Source organism: Typopeltis vanoorti, chromosome 12 (assembly GCF_054136105.1).
Source record: "Typopeltis vanoorti isolate ZY-2024b chromosome 12, IOZ_Tvanoo_1.0, whole genome shotgun sequence".
NCBI classification, from domain to species: Eukaryota; Metazoa; Arthropoda; class Arachnida; order Uropygi; family Thelyphonidae; genus Typopeltis; species Typopeltis vanoorti.
In genome coordinates this window covers 73,113,617-73,138,000 of record NC_143560.1, presented here as the reverse complement: position 1 = coordinate 73,138,000, position 24,384 = coordinate 73,113,617, and the positions used below count along the sequence as shown (strand labels likewise).

Below are 24,384 nucleotides of genomic sequence, written 5' to 3'. Positions count from 1 at the left end.
AATGAAAAAGATATAAACATAAAAATTGCAAAATATTTAAAAATAACAGGAGTAATTAACTCTATATTTAAACCAAACCTAGTTCAAAAACAAACCAGGCTAAAAGTATACAATACATTAGCCCTACCGGTCTTAATGTATGGAAGCGAAATCTGGACAATAAAACAAAAAGACAAACAAAGATTAACAACGGCAGAAATGAAGTTTATGAGAAAAACTGCAAAGTATACCCTATTTGATCACAAAAGAAACGAAGATATTATGAAAGAATTAAACCAAGAACCAGTAATTGAAAAAATTAAAAAATATTATTATTATTATTATTATTAAACAAGACCTCATGGAGTCAAAGACTCATCTAGGAGGTCCTTTTATCTCACACACATCTCCTTTGCAGACGACCAAATAATAATTACAAATTCTGAAGATAACTTACAGAAAGCTATTTTAAATCTAAATGAGATATCCAAAGATTATGGTATGATAATATCAACGGAAAAATCAAAAACTATGGCCTTTAAAGGACAAGATCCAGCAAGAACTAAAATAGTATTAGATAACAAGATCTCAGAACAGGTGAATTCATTTAACTACCTAGGATGTATGATCACTTATGAAAATGAAAAAGATATAAACATAAAAATTGCAAAATATTTAAAAATAACAGGAGTAATTAACTCTATATTTAAACCAAACCTAGTTCAAAAACAAACCAGGCTAAAAGTATACAATACATTAGCCCTACCGGTCTTAATGTATGGAAGCGAAATCTGGACAATAAAACAAAAAGACAAACAAAGATTAACAACGGCAGAAATGAAGTTTATGAGAAAAACTGCAAAGTATACCCTATTTGATCACAAAAGAAACGAAGATATTATGAAAGAATTAAACCAAGAACCAGTAATTGAAAAAATTAAAAAATATTATTATTATTATTATTATTAAACAAGACCTCATGGAGTCAAAGACTCATCTAGGAGGTCCTTTTATCTCACACACATCTCATCATACCGGGTCTTAAACACATTCAAACTCCTTGCAGACACCACACTCTCAGGCAAGGCATTCCAATCATTCACAACTCTGCATGAAAAAAACCTGCCTCTCACTCCCCTACTCACACCCTCTTTATACAGTTTCCAGGGATGACCTCTGGTTCTCCCCTGATCTCCCACTATTCTCTGTAGAACTTCTCCACCATTGATCCTATAACAACCCCTTACCAACTTGTAGGTCTCTATCATATCTCCCCTCTTCTTTCTCTCCACTAGACTCTGTAAATTACATCTTTTCAATCTTTCCTCATACTCGACATTCCAGAGGTCAGAAACTACCTTAGTCAGTCGCCTTTGGACCCTTTCCAACATCTCTTCATCCTTCTGAAAACCAGGTGACCAAATCTGGGCACAATAGTCCATGTGTGGCCTAATCAAAGCCTTATACAATGGAACAAGAATCTCCCTACTTCTACACGTCAGTGTCCTCCTCATCATTCCCAGAAGTCTTTGTGTTATCTTCACAATTTTGGCGATGTGTCCCCTAAATTTTAGATCCTTATCCACTATCACTCCCAGATCTCTTATTTCCTCTACTTCCAACAATATATTCTCACCAAGCATAAATTCTGCATCCCATCTTTGTTTTCCAAATTTTAAAACTTTACATTTTGCAACATTGAACTCACATCCCCATTTGCTTGCCCAATCACTCAATTTATTCAAGTCTTCTTGCAAGGCCACAACATCTTCACTACTCTTTATGGTTCGTCCCAACTTTGCATCATCTGCAAACAACTGAATATCTCCATCCAAATCTTCACCAATATCATTAATATACAAGTTAAATAGTAATGGCCCTAAAACAGATCCCTGAGGCACTCCACTAGTGACTTTCCTTTTCCTGGATATTGCACCCCCATACACAACTTGTTGATACCTATCAGATTGCCAGTCTCCAATCCAATGCACTAATCTAATATCCAATCCCATCTGCTCTAGTTTGACTGTCAACTTATCATGAGGTACTCTATCAAAAGCTTTTGCGAAATCCAAGTATATTACTGTGTATCCTTCTCCTCTGTCCAAGGAAGCAGTCACTTTATTGTAATAAGAGCAAATCCATGCTGTCCATCAAAGATTATACCATTGTTGTCAACCCAACTCTGGATCCTAGTTCTCACAAGCTTCTCCAACAACTTAACCACAACACCTGACACACAGATAGGCCTATAGTTTGATGCTTGAGTTCGATCACCTCCTTTATGAAGTGGCACAATCTTGCCTTCCTTCCACTCTTTAGGGACTTGACCAAGTGCAAGACTCGTATTAAAAAAATATGTCAAGGCAGGTGTCAACTCTCTGGCACATTCCTTCAGAATACGCGGTGATATATTATCAAGTCCCACAGCCTTATTTACATCTAGTTTACTCAACTCCCCAAACACCTCTTGCTCACTTACAGTCAGTCTCTCCTCCCCATCATCAACTGCTCTTAATCTCTCCATGAAGTCACATTCACAAGATTGAAAGATCTTTATGAACTGCTCATTAAGTATCTCCACCACACATTCTGCAACAGCTGTCTTTATACCATTTCCTCCAATCAATGTCATCCTTCCATAATCATTCTTTCTTTTGCTGGCTACATATCGAAAGAACTCCCTAGGATTCTTTTTAGATTCATTAGCTAACTGCTGTTCATACCTCTCTTTAGCTACTCTCACCAACCAAGTCACCCTCCTTGCCTGGTCTTTGTAGACCTCATGAAATTGGTTACTTCCACTTCTCTTATGCTGCCTCCACAATGCCCTTTTTCTCTGTATTGCATGCTTAATCTCTTTATTCATCCATCTCACACCTACCTTATTTAACCTTCTCACCCGTGGTATACATTTAGACATTGCATCCACTAAATATTTTTTGAAAATCCCCCAAACTGCATTGATCTCTTTTCCAGCTAACTCCTCATTCCATGCTACACCTGCAAGCTGTCTCCTGAGCTCTTCATAATCACCCCCCTTGTAGTTCCACATATACCCTTTTTTCACAGGGGTCCTTGCACTGCTGGCAACCACCCAAGTAATCACCTCATGGTCACTTTCACCAATTGGTGGATGATTTGATACCGCATTGATAATTACATCCTCCGATGAGATGACCAAATCCAAGACCCTTAATCCTCTTGTGCCCTCTGTTACATACTGTCTGAGGTAATTATCCCTCAAAAACTCAAGAAACTCATTTTCTTTACTTCCAGTTGCTATCTCTTCATTCCAGTCTATATTGCCATAATTAAAATCACCCATAATGATCACCCTTTTCTTATTTTCTTGGCTTAATTGACTATACATTTCACTATCACCACCATCCACATTACCAGGTCTATAACAACATCCCACCAAGTATTTGATTCTATTCACCTCTATCTCACACCATGCTGCCTCAAAACCACTGGCCCCATTTCCCTCTTGCATCTCTACCTTGTATGGACATAACTCTTTCGCTATCATCAATAGCACTCCCCCCTCCCTTTTTACCCCTTCTATCCTCACGAAACACATCATACCTTTCCATCTCTATTCCTGTCAGGATGTCATCCTCATCTAACCATGTCTCACTTATTCCGACAATCTCTGGGTGCACAGCCGCAATTAGTGCAACCATTTCATCCGCCTTGTTTCTTATACTTCTAGCATTGGTATACAAACACAACAACTCATTTCTGGATCTACAGCTATTTCCACTGATACCACTCACTCGATGTGATCTCTCCATGCTGGACTGGGGCCATTTCCCTTTCTGCTTCTTCATTTTAGAACCCTTTGCAATTCCATCTGTTTCCTTTTGATCCCTGATAGTAAACATAGATGGATGGAACACGTTCAAAGAATGAAAACAGAAAGATTACCAAAACAAGCCTTAAAGTACAAGCCATTAGGAAAAAGAAAACCAGGACATCCTCTTAAACAATTCAACGATGACTTCTAAGTCCGGAACAGGCCATACTAGGCCTAAATCCTTGATACGTATGATGATGATGATGATGATGATGATGATGATGTGGCATAAATTGGACTTTAGACAAAGAACATTTGCAAGTCACTAGTATTACCACATCTTTTGTTGTTAACAACATAAGCTACTCTGCTACACATCATTACTTCATATAATTCCAGACTCATTTCTTTAGAAGCTAGTTATTCTCTATGTATGAAACAATGAGTAACCATTATATTAGAATTTGCAATTTGTTTTATTCGAGAGACAACACTGATATGACGACCTATCATAGCAGCTGCACCATCTGTACAGATTCTGATACAGTTTTGGCACTGTAAGTCATTGGATGTGAAAAATGAATTTATTTTGTTAAATATACTTTCACTTGTTGTATCAATTTTTAATTCTAAACAAAACAACATTTCTTCAAATATATCTTATTTTTTATGGTCAATATGTTGTACATATCCCAAACAGATATGCTTATTGGAAATGTCAGTTGATTCATCTATTTGTAGTGAATACCATGGAGAATTTTTAATATTTTGAATTAACTACTCTTGGAGATCATCCATAATCAGCTTAGTTCTATGACAAATAATATCCTTTGACATAGGTATTTCCTTAATTTTATTAGCCTCTGATATTTCAAACAGTTCCTTGCAAATATTAATGATGCAAGGTTTCAATAAACTTTTGCCTATTGTAAATGGTTTCTTTGATTTTGCAATATGCAAAGCTGTTATAAACAAAGCTTTAACTAATGATTTATTTCTAACAGTTGTTTTCATTCATGAAGGACTTCTGAAATTTCAGTTCATCCTTTTTTCTTATAAAAAACTCTTCTGGTTTATCTTTATATTGCTGATGTTTCTTTTCTAAAACAATCTCCTTTGGGTTTTAAAGGAGAGGAATCTAAAGCATGTTGCTCAAAATGTTCCATATAAAAGTTAGCAGTAGGGGGGGGGGATAATGGCGAGCCCACGGTTGTGCCTTCTTTTTGTAGGTAGAAAGCGTTTTGCCATACAAAATAACCAGAACATAATACATGTACAAAGAGTGCCGTGATATCTGGAGGGAATTTGTTCTGTAAAAGAAGGATTGTGTCATTGATTGGGACATTCATAAAGAGAGCAGATACGTCAAAACTGACTAATAAATCATCTTTTTCTAATATAATGTCTTTGGTTATGTTTATGAAGTATTGTGTGTTTCTGGCTTAGATATGTTGACGATGTTTTCGCAGTCTGGTCTCATGGCCTCCAGACACTAGATACTTTCCTTAGCCACCTAAACAAACAACACAAACACATACAGTTCACAATTGAGATTGAAAAACAGAACACACTTCTGTTTCTAGATACACTTGTCACACATCTTCCTTCTGGCAATCTTTCCTTGACTGTTTACCAGAACCGACACATACTGGCCAATATATACACATAAACTCCTACTGCCACCTATCACAAAAACTAGGTGTCATTAATACTCTAAAAAAACAGGGCTTTGAAAATCTGATCCAATGAAGATGCACTGAAAGACGAATTTAATGTTATCAGCAATACATTTTGTAAAAAATGGTTACAGCCAAAACACTATTAACAAAATTCTCTACAAGACCTCAATAAAAAAACAAAGATAAACCAGACTACAATAAAATATAACCATTCCTTACATTAAAGGGACATCAGATAAAATAAACAGAATACTACAAAAATACAACCTCAAAGCCACCTTTAAACCTCATGCAAATTAAAAAGTTTACTCAACTCATCCAAAGACCCATTCCCTCTGCTGGCACACCCTGGAGTATACCGTATATATTGCACCTGTAACATACTATATATTAGGGAAACTGGACGCACAATTCCTATCAGACAAAAAGAGCATAAATGACACATTAAATATAATAAATATGGTGAAGCTGGCCTTTCTGATCATGCCCTGAACACCTTACATAGAATTGACTAGAAAAAGCACCAGTTGTTTATATCACCAAAACATGGTATGAACGCAAATTTAAGGAAGCCTGTGAGATTATTATCAACCACCCCATTCTGAACAATAATGATGGTCTAAAAATCCCAAGCATATAGAAGGCACATATTCAACCCACGGAACCTTCCTCTCTAAGAGGAACTATAAACAAGATTGTAGATAATCCAGGATCCTAAATCAAAAATAACAATTGTAATGCTAAAAATAGGACATCATTGTTACTGAAATAAAACTATATATAAGAAAGAATGTTTGCTCATGTTATCATAAATAGAATTTAGTTTGATGTAGTTTCTAAATAATTAATTAATTTGTAATATATATATATATATATATTTTTTTTTCACTAGAGGTCATACCAGTAGAATAACCTATGATCAAATCATTGTTTCTCTAGCCTACTGTATGTAATGTAACCAGCTTGTCCTGTATATTTGTATATGCTCCAGATGATGATCTTAATATGAAGATCGAAACGTCAGAAAAATTAAGAGTTATTTATAACACAGTTTTAAAGTCCATAATTTCTAAAATGAATTTAATTTATCTAAGTTTTGTATAGAAATGTAGTAGTGTCAGTTTACATATGGGAAACAAATGTTTTGTTGATTTCTGTCATAACAAAGTAGCCTGTTCCACAATGCTTATTTGCTTCCTCACAGAACTAAACGAACAGTTATTGTTATTATTATATTCTTCTTATTATTATTATTATGTGACACCTCTAAGGAGTGGAGTCCAAAGCCTCATCGAGGGGAGGGCACCTAGTCTACAACTCTGTCTTCACCATTCAATCTATCAACTACAGTGAACCACAACTATCATCATCATCATTATCCACACCAACACCATCCACTACCCACCACCACCACCACCACCACCACCACTAGTAATTTTTGTCTGTAAATCACATGTGTTCTCAAGACTGATTTATCTGTATGCAGGATGAAACACCCAAGTTTCTGGGAGGGAAAAAACTTGCTATTTCCATATGAGGGTAGAGGTTTTTTTTTATGTTTTCTTGATGTTCTTCAAAACAAATTTGTGCAGAATGACCAGTTTGTCAATGATAACATGCACACAAGAACAGGGGATTCTGTAAATTTTAGGATAAGAAAGAGAAGGAAAGAGGGGAATATTTGTCCTTTGGAAAGATATGGAAGGTATTTAGTTTGTCTCTTTCTATCCAATTCATAAATTAAATACCTCCCTTATCCCTCCACAAGACAAATACTCCTTCTCTCTGTTCCACCAAATGAAAGAACTCCAATGTCAATCCTGTAACTACCTCTTAATAGGTTAAATGCCTCTAGCATATCATCTATCCTTCTTCTGTCTACCAAAATTTGCAGTCCACATTCCCTCAGTCTATCCTCATAATTAACAAGGAGTCCGAAGACTCATTGCGGGAGGACACCTACTATACAACTGTCTCCACTACTACACTAAACCTCGACTACCAATCATCTCCATCAATGTCATCTACTGCCCACCACCACCACTACACAACTAGTATTTTTGTCTGTAAATTGCATGTGTTCTGAAGGGCCGATTTGTCTGTATACGGGATGAAAAACCCAAGTTTCCAGGAGGAAAAACCCTGCTATCTCCGTATGAGATCGGCTAACTCACCTTTGATTAAAAAATTCCACATAAAGATTCCTCCCATCATGATGAGAATCGAACTTAAGCCTATTCCATATCGAAGGGCACAATGTGCCGTCGTTCTTCCAGTTGTACTATGGAGGCACTTATCTAGATACTTTGGTCACAAAAAGTCCAAACTGCTCTCTCACATGTATAGTTTACAGAAAACCAACAGGGATGTGCAAAATCTTTCAGGAAAAATATGGTATTATTAAGACACTTGCCAACAAAACCAATAAAATCACTCTCTCTCTCTCTCTCTCTCTCTTTAATGCAACACTACAGGCAAAATTAAGCACTAACTTTGAACAAAATAGCTTTAACAAAAAAAAATTTGTTAATTAGATATTACAAAAACTACACTAAGAACTCCTTAACTACCTTAAAAAAACAATGTTTGTTGAAATTATGGTAACTATTTATTATTATTATTGTTATTATCCAAGCCTCTATGGAGTCAAAAGACTCATCGTGGGAGGTCGTTTTTAGGAAATACAAAGTCTATCATACCACTCCTTGAACCCATTAACTGCTCCCACTCCAATCACTCTCTCAGGTAATGTATTCCAAAGTTCAATTCAGGTAATGTATTCCACCTTCCATGCAAAGAAACCATTCCTCACCCTCTTATGCACAGCCTCCTTTTGTAACTTTTGTAACTTCCAGGGATGGCCCCTTGTCATCACTCCTTCTCGCTGTTCCACCAAGTGAAAGAACTCTCCAATGTCTACCCTGTAACTGTCTCTCAGCAGTTTAAAAGTCTCGATCATATCACCTCTCCTTCTATCCACCAAACTCTGCAGTCCACATTCCCTCAGTCGATCCTCATAACTCATATTGTACAGTCTTGAAACCATCTTTGTTATCCGCCTCTGTACCCTTTCCACAGTCAATTTATCCCCTTCAAATCCTGGGGACCAAATCTGAGAACAATAGTCTAAGTGTGGTCTGATCAGGGCCTTATACAACGGAATGATAACTGTTTTATCTCTGCAGTTCAGTGTTCTTCTCAGTATTGCAGCAATCCTCTGAGTTACCCTCACCACCTTTGCAATTTGCTCCCTGAATTCCAGTTTTCTATCAGTCATCATCCCCGGATCTCATCTCCCCTACCTCCTCCAATCAAGTACACATCCTCCCATCGATGGATCCCAAACCTCAAGATTTTACATTTTGCTGCATTGAACTGATAACCCCATTTATGTGCCCATATGTCTAGTTTATTCAAATCCTCTTGTACAGTCTTAGATCAACTAACATTTCAAAATGTACAAAAAATTATCAGATGCACAATAAAAGCTTTGGAAAATTTAAATGTTTGTAAATGTGGAACTACAAAGGTATATGTGGAACTACAAAGGGGGTGATTATGAAGAGCTTAGGAGACAGCTTGCAGGTGTAGCATGGAATGAGAAGTTAGCTGGAAAAGAGATCAATGCAGCTTGGGGGGATTTTCAAAAACTGTCTAGTAGATGCAATGTCTAAATGTATTCCAAGGGTGAGAAGGTTAAATAAGGTAGGCATGAAATGGATGAATAAAGAGATTAAGCATGCGATAAGAGAAAAGGGGCATTATGGAGGTTATTTCATGGAAATAACCAATTCCATGAAACAATCCTAAGGAGTTCTTTCGATATGTAGCCAGCAAAAGAAAGAATGATTATGGAAAAATGGTATAAAGACAGCTGTTGCGGAATGTGTGGTGGAGATACTTAATGAGCAGTTCATAAAAGTCTTTCAATCTTGTGAATGTTACTTCATGGAGAGATTGAGAGCAGTTGATGATGGGGAAGAGAGAATGACTGTAAGTGAGCAAGAGGTGTATGGGGAGTTGAGCAAACTAGATGTAAATAGGCTGTGGGACTTGATAGTATATCACCACGTATTCTGAAGGAATGTGTCAGGGAGCTGACGCCGGCCTTGACATATTTTTTTAATACGAGTCTTGCACTTGGTCAAGTTCCTAAGGAGGGCAAGATTGTCCCACTTCATAAAGGAGGTGATAGAACTCAAGCATCAAATTATAGGCATATCTGTATGTGTCAGGTGTTATAGTTAAGTTGTTGGAGAAGCTTGTGAGAACTAGGATCCAGAATTGGGTTGACAACAATGGTATTATCTTTGATGGACAGCATGGATTTGCTAAAGGGAGTCATGTTTTAGTAATCTACTTACTTATTACAATAAGGTGACTGCTTCCTTGGACAGAGGAGAAGGATACACAGTAATATACTTAGAATTCGCAAATGCTTTTGATAGATTACTGCATGATAAGTTGATAGTCAGATTAGAGTGGATAGGGTTGGATATTAGATTGTTGCATTGGATTTGAGACTGGCTATCTGATAGGTATTAACAAGTTTTGTATGGGGGGAGCGATATCGAGGAAAAGGAAAGTTACTAGAGGTGTGCCTCAGGGGTATGCTTTAGGGCCATTGCTGTTTAACTTGTATAGTAATGATATTGATAAAGATTTGGATGGAGATATTCAGTTGTTTGCAGATGATGCAAAGTTGGGATGAACCATGAAGAGTATAGAAGATGTTGTGGCCTTACAAAAATTGAATAAATTGAGTGACTGGGCACGGGAATGTGGATGTGAGTTCAGTGTTGCAAAATGTAAAGTTTTAAAATTTGGAAAACAGAAATGGGATGCAGAATATATGCTTGGTGAGGATATATTGTCGAAGGTGGAGGAAATAAGAAATCTGGGGTGATAGTGGATAAGGATCTGAAATTTAGGGGATACATAACCAAAATTGTGAAGACAACACAAATGCTTCTGGGAATGATGCAGAGGACACTGACTTATAGAAGTAGGGAGATTCTTGTTCCATTGTATAAGGCTTTGACTAGGCCACACATAGACTATTGTGCCCAGATTTGGTCACCTGGTTTTCAGAAGGATGAAGAGATGTTGGAGGGGGTCTAGAGGCAACTGACTAAGCTAGTTTCTAATCTTTGGAACGTCGAGTATGAGGAAAAATTGAGAAGATGCAACTTGCAGAGTCTGGTGGACAGGAGGAGGAGGGGAGATAAGATAGAGACCTACAAGTTATTAAGGGGTTGTTATAGGATCAGTGCTGGAGAGGTTCTAAAGAAAATGGTGGGAGATCAGGAGAGAACCAGAGGTCATCCCTGGAAGCTATATAAGGAGGTTGTGAGCAGAGGAGCGAAAAGCAGGTTTTTTTACATGGAGAGTTGTGAATTATTGGAATGCATTGCCTGAGAGCATGGTCTGCAGAGCATTTGCAGACCATGCTCTCAGGGTGTCTGCAGAGAATTTGAATGTGTTTAAGGTGCAGTATGATGAGCTGTGTGTATGACAAAAGGGACCTCCTGAATGAGTCTGTGACTCCTTAGGGTCTTGGGATGATAATAATAATAATAATATAGAATCCAAAACTTTTCCAATCCCTGCAAGTATTCAAAAAGTAAAATAATAAATAAATAAAACTTGCAATCAGTAGTGCTGATGCTGAAAGGTTTCAGCTGGATGAACATAATTTCTCTGAAAGTGAGAAATAGTTTAACAATAGATCACATATTGGATTTAACGATAATAAATTTATTGCAAAAAGATTTACTGGATTGGAATACAACTCCATTTGACAAATCGTGGTTGAATCGCAACTATAGATATGGATACAAGAGCTCAGCAAAAGTCATTGAAAAAACATTTTGTGAGAATTATTTGGCTGTGTGGAAAATACCATGAAATTGAATATTTTATTAGTTGAAATTTTTATATTCTAAATTGTTGTAATTCAGTAAAACTTACAATAAATATGTGCGTGCACGCGCGCACACACACACACACACACACATGCACGCATTCTTGGTTTTTTTTTTGCATGTTGGCTGTTTAAAATTTACCAGACCACTGTTTACAATATAATGTGACCCTTGAACTGCCTATTCACCAAAATCCCCAGATTCCTTGGCAACTGCATCCACCTCCCAAAGCAAAGTTTCTCCATTGTGATAAACTTCATTCCTTCTTCTTTGGCTAAAGTGCTTAACTTTCCACTTAGCAACATTGAAATGACATCTCCATTCTTTGGTCCAAAGTCACCAACCTTTTCAAATCCTCTTGTAACAACATCACATCAGAACTTCCTGACATTGCTCTTCCTAATTTAGCATCATCACAAGTAGCTGAATATCTCCTTCCACGCTCTGAACTATATCATTGATATATAAGTTAACAGCAGTGGTCCTAGAAGAGAACCTGTGGTACCGTACTCATCAGCTTTCTTTTTCAGGACACTGCACCCCCATACACAACTCATTTGGCTCCTCTCAGTTAACCATCATTGTAACCAAGCTATGAAATGACTATCCATTTTCATTCTGTTTAGTTTCATCATAGTTTATCATGTGGTACTCAAATGCTTAAGCAAAATCCCGATAAATTATCGTATAAGTATTTCCTCTGTCCAATAAACTAGTCATAAAATGTAACAATGTACTAATAGTAGGACCTCTCCTTAACTAACCCATGCTACTCTCTTGAGAGGTTTCCATTCTCATCAATCCAGGTTTGTATTCTGTCTCTGACCAGTCTCTCTAATGCCTTTACCAACATGCTTGCTTTACACTCTAGCCTGGGGGGGGCAACCTGCGGCTCCAGAGCCGCATGTGGCTCTTTGAATGAATAATTGCAACTCTTTTCGTTATTAAACAATCTATTTTTGAATAATGCAAAATGAATGTTATTTATTATAGAAACTAAAAACCCTAAATATGGCATTTGCAATAAATTAAGGACATTTTACATTAAGTCAAGGATATTTTACAATTGAAAATAGTACATGCAATGCTGAAAATTTTAATTTCATGTTTGAACTCTTTGAAATCATATGCGATAATCCTTTACATTCTATTTACATTTTACAAAAATTCTACTTTATGGTGGATATGACTTCCCATTTAAACACACTAAATAAGAAACTACAGAGAAAGGGAAATACAGCAGTTTTGCTTTTAGAAGTGATTTCATTTGAACAAAAATTATATTTGTTTGCGTCAGACTTAGAGAAAGGCACATTATTACATTTTCCTACATTGAAGAAATATCAACAAGAACAAGCGATAATAATTCTATAAATTAAGGACGTTTAATCTTTTAGAAAGAAATTGTGGTAAATATGTGACCTGAATTTAATGGGAGATTTGAGGAATTTAGAAAGAACAAGGCAACTATGTCATTTTTATTGCGACCACTTGAAATTAATCCTGCCAAATTAAATTTTTCACCTTTTGCTGGAATTGATAATACTGCATTTCAACTTGAGTTAGAGGACCTGAAAGCCCAGGAATTGTGGAATTCAAAATTTAGAAATCTTAAAGCTGACCTGAAGAAGTTGGGAAGACAAGAATCTACAAACAATTAAACAATTCCATGTGTCAAATACAAATGGTCTGAAATAGACGATCTTAAAAAGCAAGATTAAATTGTATTTGACATGTGGAATTGTTTAATGGACACTTACATTCTGTTAAAAATACACATGTGGACTTCTGTCGATTTTTGGATCGACATATCTCTGTGAGCAAGGGCCGCATGCAACCCGCAGACCATTGGTTGCTCGTCACTGCATGCGGCTCCCTAATTTTTTTTTTTTACAGATATAATTTTAAAAATGGCTCTTCACTCCAAAAGGTTGCTGACCGCTGCTCTAGCCTATAGTTTGGCACTGCTGGCTTGAATTCTCCCTTATGCCATGGCTATTTTACCTTTGCACTCTTCTGGCACAGTTCCTGTTGCCAGGCTTCTGTTGAACAGTCAATTCCTGGACACTGCCACCTGTTTCACACATTCCTGTAATGGGAATATACTTGATGATATTCCCATCTAGTCCCACCCCCTTATTAATAAGGTTAGTTAATATTCTAAACACTTCCTATTCTTGAACTGTCGCTCTTCTGTCCTCCTTTATATTGCTACACTACTTTTAACTCACCTGCATGAAATATACTAATAAAACAAAATACTCATTGAACATTTCCACTATATCTTTGGCAGATGTGATTTGTGTCCATCTCCAGTAACTAAAGTTAGCTTTCCAAATTAACCCTTTCTTCTACTAGTGACATAACTGTAGAATTCTTTAGGTTCTTCCTTTACTGTTTCAGTATCCTTTCATATGCCAATTTCTCTTTCCTCACTACACTCACACCTTCCTAGCCTGCACCTTATACTCTTCATGCTGCTAAAGAGTATCATGTTCTTTTTATCTCCTCTATAACATCCTCTTCCTCAGAAGTTTCTGCACAATTCCGTGGTTCATCCATTTAACCTTTACTTTATTTATCTTCTCTCTATTTATTTATATAATCTGACATTGCCATAATCAGGGTAACTGATTCCTGATCAAGTTCCAAGTACTGCTGATTTCTCTCCCCTTCTTAATTTATCACAGTCTCTTACTCTGTAATTCCACACATCTCTTTTGTTCTGTGAAGCCTGTACCTGCCTAGCCACTCCCCGGTGTCAAAATCACATGATAATTTTCCACAGTTGATGCATTGTGGTGACTTCTTCTGTTATCACTGTATGAGACAATATTCTTAAATCCAACACTTGTGTACCATGTTTGCTTCAACCACATGCTACATAAGATAGTTGTCCCTAAGTATATCAAGGAATTTAATCTCCTTACTCACACGTTACTTCCTGATTTCAATTTTGCCAGTTAGTCACCCATTATTATCACCTTCCTGGTGCTCATGAGTCTCATCTGTCTGAACTTTTCAGAATCATTTTCATATGTATTTCCTGGCTTATAGCAACACCCCACTAAATATCTAAAATTCCTCCTGACTCTAGCTACATGTCAAATGGCCTAAATCCATTATCACTGCTGCTTTCTTCAAGTTCCTCATGGAGGAGAACACACTTATGAAATCATTAGTACCATCCCTCCTTCACTTTTATCTTTTCTATCTTTTTGAAAAATGCTATAACTACCATGTTCTATTTCTGTGAGTACCTTATCCTCTGTTAACCACATCACACTGACACTAATGATTTGTGGAATAACTAACTGTATCAAACCACAGATTCTGCATCCTTATTCCTAATACTCCTTGCACAGTGTTTAATAATAGCTGTTTTTCCTGCTTTCCCTGTCCTTACTGCAGTTCTTTATTTCATCATTCAAGTCCTTTGACTTTGTTTCTCCCATTGATGCCATCACTGTATCCTTATCTTGTTTTTTTTTCCTTCATCGTTTACGTGGCACTAACTTTATTATCTTACATGCCCACTGTCTAGTTTTTGTTTTCCTGACTGGCTATACAATCTTTTCTCCTCATCAGCAATCTGCCCAAATTCACACTACTGCTCTCACTCAAATGCAGATCCTCTGCAGCAAATAACTCCCTCCTACATTCAAATTTACCCAAGCATTCACATACATCTTCTCTTTCCACACATTCTAGTTATCGTGCCATTTGAAATCATTGCTCTTTCCCTATTATCTCTACTATCATACCTTGACAACACGCTCACAACTCTCCTTCTCACATTCTTCCACTTTGCTGTGTCTAGCAACACTTGCAAATCCTGCTATTTCATTCACACTTCCTTATAAATCATTTGTTCCTGTCAGCATAGTCAACTCCTCTGCATTTCTTTTATTTTCCATAGCCTCATCACTCTTCCTATCATTGCTCTTCTCAGACATACTTTTCATTTTTACATCTTTCACCATCGAGTCCCCTTACAGCAATATGCCACTTTCCATCATTCCACTTTGCTTTTCTATCATCTACCATCTTTTGTATGTTCCTCTGCCTGACTTTGCCACTCTCTGTTGTGTTATTCATCACATTTACTATTCCCAACTTTTGCTGTGCTCATGTCACTTGTCTTTCATGATACCATCAACTGCTTCTTTCACCAGATCACTCATCTGTTTTTTTTTTTCATAACTTTCTTACCTCTCACTCACTGCTCTTTCATGATATCTGTGCTTGGGCCATTGTTGTTTAATTTGTACATAAATGATATAGGAAATGGCTTAACGGGAGATATTCAGTTGTTTGCTGATGATGCAAAGTTGGGTAGCGCAATAAAAAATCAAGATGATATTGAGAGTTTGCAGGATGATTTAAATAAGCTGGCAAAATGGGCAAAAGATAATAGATATCAGTTCAATGTGGAAAAGTGTAAAGTTATGCATTTTGGGATTAAAAGATTACCAGCTGTGTATTACATTGATGGAACGGTACTCCAAGAGATTGATGAGGCTAGAGACTTAGGGGTGTTGGTGGATAGGGAGATGAAGTTCAGGGGACAAATTGCTAAGGTGTTCAGGTGTCCAAGATTGCACATAGGATTACTTGGTTATTGAGGAACACACTAACATCCAGAGATAAAGAGGTTATTCCCCTTAATAAAGCGTTGATACTTCCACATTTGGATTACTGTGCTCAGGTCTGGTCACCTGGATTCCTTGGAGATGAGGAGGTTAAGGAGAGTGACTAAGTTGGTGAGTGATGTAAAAAATGCTCCCTACATTGATAGATTGAGAGCTTGTGGATTGCAGAGGTTGGTCGATAGGCAGAGAAGAGGGGATATGATAGAAACATTTAAATTACTAAAAGGTTTTTATAAGATTGATGCAGGGAAAATGTTTCAGCTGTGTGATAGTGATGGAAGAACCGATGGAAGAAGTGATGGTCATCCCTGGAAATTAAGGAAAAGTGTGGTTAACAAGGGTGTGAGAACGAGGTTTTTCACCTGGAGGGTGGTGAATGAGTGGAATGCATAGCCTGATTCAGTTGTGAGTTCTTCGTCTGTAAATGAATTCAAGAAGAGATATGATAGATATTGTTTTGATAGTTTGGGTCTCCTGCGATGAGTCTACTGACTCCATGGAGATACCTGTAATAATAATAATAATATCTCTCTTTGCTATAAGACTAACACACATTCTTCTTATTGCATTCTCACCACTCCTACTTTCACCCTCAGTAACTGATACATCACTGCCCATCAGCTTTATATTGAAGTTACACTTGGCATATGCTTCCTTCAACTTTGACAATCCTTAACTTATCCATATAATCCAATGAATTCATGTAGCACGCTTCACATTTCACAAAACGGCTAAATCAAAATTTAATTCATGAATAGACGAAGCAGCTGCCATCTTGCTTTCGATGCCCATTGGTATGCATTGCTCTAGAAAACTGAAACAAATAAGTACATGCTATAAGCACACTTCTTCTACTGCAACTATCACACATAAACACATATTAACCAACAGTTAATTAGCCAAAAAAAAAACTCATCTGAACCTGTAGTGTTCTTGCAGAACTTTTCCTGCAAAGTACCACCTATTGCCCTCACTGATCATTAGAATATTAAGAGCTAAGGACTCTTTGCACAACATTATTCATATGAATGATTGGCATGTTATCTTCAATGTGGTTATACAGATGTGGTAAAATGTTTAGTTGTTTAAGGCTCTTATTCATGTTAACCTTTACAGAAGATTGAAATACATTAAATTAAATTCAATATACATTTGTATTTGAAATATGTTCTTATATGTTAAGTTTTGGCTTTTTTTAAAGGTCACTACAGCTGTTTATTTGCTCTAAGCACCATGCCTATCTAGAACCATTCCTTACACTAGTGTAGGTAGCTAATTTTTTGCATGGCAAAAACTTAGAAGCATAAGAGAGGAAGGGGGGGGGGGGTTGTATACAGTAAAATTTAAAAATTGTTCTTCCATTATCTTTTCAAGCAAGAAGTGCATCCCTGCTTAGTTCAAGCACAGCTGTTGCAGTGAGGACAGAAATTCCAAAGTTAGTTGAAAAGGAAGAAATAGGTAATTAAATTCAAATTCAGGTTAAATTTGATTATTTTTCGATTTGTTGATTAATAGATATTGTACTGTCTCTTTTAATTTTTTTTTCTTGTAGAAGAAGGAAATATGAATTAATGTAAATGAACTAAATAAATGAATTAATATAAATAAATAAATTAAGGAAATATAAAGAAATATACATAAATTTAATGATATTGGGATAAGTTTAACTGGTGATATACAATTGTTTGCAGATGATGCAAAACTGGGGAGAGTGATGAGGAATCCAGCAGATGCTGTGGCCATACAGGAGGATTTGAATAGATTGTATGAGTGGGCAACAGTATAGAACTGTCAATTCATTGTTGCCAGGTGTAAAATTCTGAAATTTGGTAAGCAATAATAGGATGCAAAGTATACACTTGGTGGGAAAATTTTGGAGGAAGTTGAGAAGATAATAGACTTAAAGATCTGATGTTCAGAATTTACATTGCACAAGTTGTGAAGGCATCACATCATTGCCATAATCACATCAGATTATGGCGATGATGCAGAGGGCCTTCACTTGTAGAAATGAAGTTATACAATGTAACCTTTATACAATGGTTACATTGTATAAAGCCTTGTATGGATTATTGTGCACAGATTTGGTCCTCTGGTTTTCATGGTGATGAGGATATGTTGGGAAGTGTCCAGAGAAGACTAAGGTTGTTACTAGTTTCTGGGATGTGGGATATGAGGACAGATTGAGGGAATGCAGTTTGCAAAGCCTTATGAATAATGATTGAGACATTTAAGTTGGTAAAGATTGTTATCAGGTTAATGTGGAAGAAATCTTTTGTAGAATGTCAGAAGGGGGGGGGGGGCATGCCTGGAAGTTACTTAAGTTGTATAAGAAGGGTGTGAGCAGGTGCATAAGGAGTAGCTTCTTTGCATGGAGAGTGGTTGGTGAGTGGAATCCATTGTCTGACATTGTGGTGAATGCAGATACATCGAATAAGTTTAAAGCGCGGTTTGATGGTCTTTGTGTGTAACATTGTTTGCCTCCCACGGCAAGGCTTTAGACTTCATGGAGGTCTGGTGTTAATAAGAATAATAATCAAATAAATGACCATATTTGTAAATTATGTAAGGAAAATTATCGCATAAACCATGCGATAAAATTATCGCAAAATTATCGCATGAGTATCTCATCACATCATCAGAGTGAATACACATAGCACAAACTGTTACATGAAGCAAGAAAGAAATGAACAGAGGTTACAGAGTGCTTCTGTTCTGCCACTTTCAGGCAATTCGTGTGCTTCTATTAGGAACCTGTGGGAACTGAGAGTATTAGCACATGACTGGCTAGCAAGCAGCAGAACAGAAGCACTTTGTAACTTCTGTTCATTTCTTTCTTGCCTCATGGAGTTGTCCATCCTATACTTGTGTGTGTATTTACTCTGATAACAAGATGAAATATTTATCAAGAAATATTAGTAATTTATATTTAAAAAAAAATCAGCTAACGCCTTCTTATTCCCATATATATAGGGAGTAGGCGAGGCCATTTTTAGCCCTATTTAACTTTTGGAGACTGAGTGGGCAGTTCAATCTCCACTGGTACCCAATCAGAGATAGCTGGCCCAAGGCTATCACTAATCAAGCGGCACGCAGTGAAGAGTGACGGCTCAACAAGTGCCACCATCTCGTGGTCCCTAATCCTAACACTCGTATTTAATGTCTGAAATAATGTGGGTTCTACAGTCGATTTTCTTGAGTTTATGGGATGAAAAACCCGAGTTTCCGGGAGAAAAAATCCACTTGCCTGTGCCAGAGATCGACTAACTCGGGAACCGGTCGAAAAAAGGCTTAGAAAAATTTCCTCTAGTCGCCTACTAGACTCGAAATCAAGTCTTCCTTTGTGTGGCCAAGTGCCGTGGTGTGCAAACGCCACATCCACTGAGCTACACAGACGCTTAGTAACTTCCTTATTTTCCTTATGCAATTTATGTCATTTAATCACCTCTATGAATTACGTGTTACATCAACAGTAAAAAAATAATAATAATAATTAAGTGTTGAACAGCGTCTGACTTGCCATGGTGCTTATACTATAAACTTGGCTTATACTATTAGCTTTCTGGCTTAAATACATTTATCTAGGAATCCACAAGATATAATCATTTACGACTGTATTCTAAAGTGAGGTCTCAAGGGCTCACTTTAGTGAGTACGGGCATGGCAAACCCGAGGTACCTGATGCTGGACCATCCCTTACTTCATGTAATATACATCTGTTATATTGTCTGTAGACTGGTCCCTCCTTTTCCTTCCTTGCTTCTTTCTTCTCTTCTTGCTCTTTACCCCAATGCTATTAGAGTATTCGAGGGCTAGGGGTGAATCTTTCCTATTTTGATGTGTCATTTCATCTTATGCACTATTGTGAGGCACCAACCCGTCTGGCCAGCGTGGTGCTATAAGGCCAAATATCTCCCCGTGAATGAATGAATAAAATAGGAAAATTACATACTGGCTCGTCCATCACCCAGCATAAAAAGGGATGCGTCCTGGACTTAGGCAAAGGGTCAAGGTCGAAAAATATGCTACAGTCTCCACTAGCTACATTGAGTCTACCTACAGTGCACAATGATAGAAGGATATTAGTAGGAACATATAACTGCAGATCTCTACGGGATGATGATAGATTGGAAGAACTGATGAAGGAATTGGAACATATAAAATGGGATGTTGTGGGCCTTTCAGAGATAAGAAGGAAAGAAGAAACTCTCATGCGATTAAAAGATGGATATCTATTCTACCACTGTGAATGTGGCAGAAACTCAACTGGTGGTGGTGTAGGATTCCTAATAAATAAAACAATCAAGGACAATGTCCTGTTTGTAAATAAAATAACATCAAGAATAGCTGAACTAAGTCTCTTCATAAATAAAAGATACCAACTGAAAATTTTTTTATACAAGTATATGCCCCAACTATGGACCATCCAGATGAAGAGATAGAAGATTTCTATGAAACATTAGAATCTGCATTCAATAATTCTAAAGAATTCTTAACCATCTTAACTCCATCGGTAAATTTGGATTTGGATAGAGGAATGAAAGAGAAGAAAGACATTGAATTTGCAGAAGAAAATAACCTCTTTATTATAAACAGCTTTTTCAAGAAGAAAATCAACCAAAAATGGACTTGGAGAAGCCCAAACGGACAAACTTACAATGAAATAGACTTCATCCTCTCCAACAGAAGATATATAATAAATAATACCGAAGTGCTTAATAGATTTAACGCAGGAAGTGACCACAGACTAGTAAGGGCAAAAGTATGGATCAACAAAAAATGGGAACGGAATAAGCTCATAAGAAAAAAGTCCAATTTAGTGAATCTACAAAACCTCTACCACAATAAAAGCTGTTATAGAGAATCACTCAAAAATGAACTAAAAAAGTTAAACACAGTTACTACCATCAATGATGCTAATGAAATATTAACAAAATCTATCTTGAATTGTGCACTAGAAATAGGAGGTGTAAAAAGGCACCAAGGAGAGGAAAAACTAAGACAGAAAACCTTAGATCTGATGAAGAAAAGAAGAGATATGAAAAGAGATTTGAATGACACCAATAAAACACAATATATGGAAATTTGTAAAACTATACGTAAAAGGATGAAACGTGAACTTAGATCATATAATACTAGGAAAATTAAAGAAACAATAGAAAACAATAGTAATATGAAGGTCCTAAGATGAACATTATCATTTGGAACAAAGGAAATAGCTGCTGTAAGAGAAAAAAATGATGAACTGATAAAAAATAGAGATGCAATAATCAAGAAAAAGAATTCAAGAATTCATTCCCAAAAAAGAATTCAGGAATTTTATACTGAACTCTATGAAGACAAAGACCAGGACATCCAAGAATCATCTATGGATAACTCGAGTGAGGAAGAACATGATGCCCCTAAGATCTTACAAGGTGAAATGGAAATGGCACTGGGAAATGAAGAATGGAAAGGTCCCTGAGAAGATTCAATTATGGTAGACTTCTTAAACCTGGGAGGAAGCCCTGTCATCAAACAGTTGAGTAAACTCTTCAATAAATGCCTAAAACAGAGAAGAATTCCGAAAAATTGGAACAATTCACTTCTAATATTAATTTTTAAAAAGGACAATAAGGAAGAAACTAAAAACTACAGACCTATAAGCCTACTCCCCACCACATATAAAGTTTTCACAAAAATTATAAATAATGGAATAAAATCTACACTAGAGGGAATGCAATCCTGTGAACATGCTGGGTTTAGGAAGAATTACAATACTTTGGACCATATTCACACATTAAGACAGCTCATTGAAAAATCAATTGAATACAATAAATCCTTATGTCTGGCCTACATAGACTATGAAAAAGCATTTGATTCAGTTAAAACATCTGCAATACTAAAAGCACTTGAAACCCAGGGAACTGAGAAACCATATATTGAAACACTAAAACATATTTACAATAATGCAACTTCTGTAATTAAATTATATAAAAACAGTGAAAAGTTCCCAATACAAAAAGTCATCTGGCAAGGCGACATCATATCTAACAAATTATTTACAGCTGCACTAGAGGAAGTCTTTAGAAGCCTTGATTGGGAAACAAAAGGAATAAACATAAATGGAGAAAGGCTAAATCAGCTAAATGAAGCCTCCAGAGAAATTGGATTAAAAATAAATAGAGAAAAAAACAAAAATAATGATGAATAAATACATAAACCATAGAACTATCAAATATACATATGAAGTATCAAAGTTACTTCATATGTATATTTGGGCCAATTGTTATCCTTTGAGGAGTGCCAAAGAAAAGAGATTGAACAAAGAATTCACCTTGGATGGATGGCTTATGGGAAAATGAGAGACATATTCAGAAGTGACATCCCTATGAGTCTAAAAAGGAAAGCTTTCGACCAGTGCATACTTCCTGTCTTAACGGAGGAGAAACATGCACTTTAACAGAAGCCCTAAACAAAAAGCTGAGAACAACATAACATCGCATGGAAAGAAGTATGCTAAAAATAACATTAAGAGATAGGAAGAGAAATATCTGGATAAGATCTCAAACAGGTGTCATGGATATTGTAAAATACATTAAACAGGCTAAGTGGAGATGGGCTGGCGATATTGCCAGATGCAGTGATGGGAGATGGACTAGAAAAACAACAGAGTGGAGACCAATGGATGGAGCAAGACAAAGAGGAAGACCGAGAAGAAGGTGGAGAGATGAACTGGAACAAATTGCAGGAGTGAGATGGATGGGAGAGGCTGAAAACCAAGTTATCTGGAAAATCATGGGGAAGACCTTCGTCCAGCAGTAGACAGAACCAGAAGGTTGAAGAAGAAGAAGAAGATTAGTGACCTTTTTTAGTTTAGGTATATATATATATATATAAAACAAAGATCTGTTATTCATTATCTACAGGGTGTCCCAAAATTCATGCAAGAAGTAATTTTGATAGAAAACACAGGTTTTTAATTAAAAATTGTAATTTCTTATTGATTCATAAAGTATACAGTATAGGGTTATGCATGGAATAGCATATCGGGTAAATGGCCTCCACGGCTTTGCTGGCACATACGCACTCTTTTGTCGAAATTTTCCATGACCGTTTTGCATAAATGTGGCTGAATTTCGTTGATACAGCGCTCACTTTCCTCCTTCAAGGCGTGGGTGGTCGTGGACTTGTTGGCATAAACCTTAGACTTCAAAAAACCCCAAAGAAAAAAGTCCAACGCCGTTAAGTCACGTGATCTGGGCGGCCAATTCTGATCACCAAAACGGGAAATTACACGACCAGGAAATGACTCATGCAGTAATTGAATTGTTTCTCGGGCTGTATGGTATGTGGCACCATCTTGTTGAAACCACATGTCGTCCACATCCATATCTTGCAATTTAGGCACAAAAAACTGGATTATCATGTCGCGATAGCGAGCACCATTAACTGTTATTGCCTTACCAGCCACAAAATCCGCACCAAACATGACACGTTGTGGATGCATTTGTTTCTCAACAATCACTCGTGGATTTTCTGAACCCCAAATGCTACGATTTTGTTGATTAATGCAGCCATCAAGATGAAAATGAGCCTCATCGAAATTTGCGAACTGTAGCTGCCAAACCTTCATTATTTTTAAAATATTGCTCAACAATGAAAATGCGTTGTTCTTTCGTGTAGCACTCCAATTTTAATAACCCTGAACTGTCAGCTGTCACGCTGTCTTTTTTTTCTCGTTAGCAACACTTTACCGCACAAATGGCGCTAAATTTAAATCTTGCGTGAATTTTGGGACACCCTATATATATATATATAACACATCTAAACAAAAGTCATTGTTTACGTATGCAAGAGACACTAGTCCCATTTAGGAGAAGCCAAAGTGGACACTCTACACACTAACTACAGCACTCACAATGGGAAACTGTTTGAGAAACTACTTTGTACCATGCCATATAATGAGTCATGTATTTGTAGCTGCCATTGGAGGAATATGATACTCCCAAGTTAGTGCAACTGTGTCCAGGTGAAATGGGTGCAAGAAGGGAACTGTTGGAGTTTGAAAGAGGCATTGTGATAGGATGGCATGTTATAGGCCTATTGGAAGTGGTGGTGTGATGGTATGATCCTGGTTTGTCCTCAGACCACTGTTTGTGGTGCCTCAAACATTGAACTCCAAGAGGTACCTGAACATTCTTGACAATGAAATGCTTCCTACTTTGTGGTGTTTCTACAGAACTGACAATGGTTTCTTTCAGCAAGATAATGTACTGTGTCATAAGGCTGCTGTAACTGCATGGTTTATGCAAATGAACGTTACCATACTTGACTGCTCCATAGAGCCCTGATCTCAACCCTGTTGTACA

At 36.8% G+C, this 24,384-nt stretch overlaps 1 protein-coding gene across 3 annotated transcripts in view; it reads left to right on the top strand.

Annotated features, from left to right (window-relative positions):
- LOC150100885 (putative peptidoglycan muropeptide transporter SLC46) overlaps positions 1 to 24,384 on the top strand; it is an 87,083-nt gene that overhangs the window by 39,969 nt on the left and 22,730 nt on the right. For all 3 annotated transcript variants that reach the window (XM_090401491.1, XM_090401492.1, XM_090401490.1), the window contains exon 4: positions 17,408 to 17,491. In XM_090401491.1, the coding sequence (XP_090257617.1) occupies positions 17,408 to 17,491 (84 nt within the window). The remainder of the gene's footprint in view (positions 1 to 17,407; positions 17,492 to 24,384) is intronic.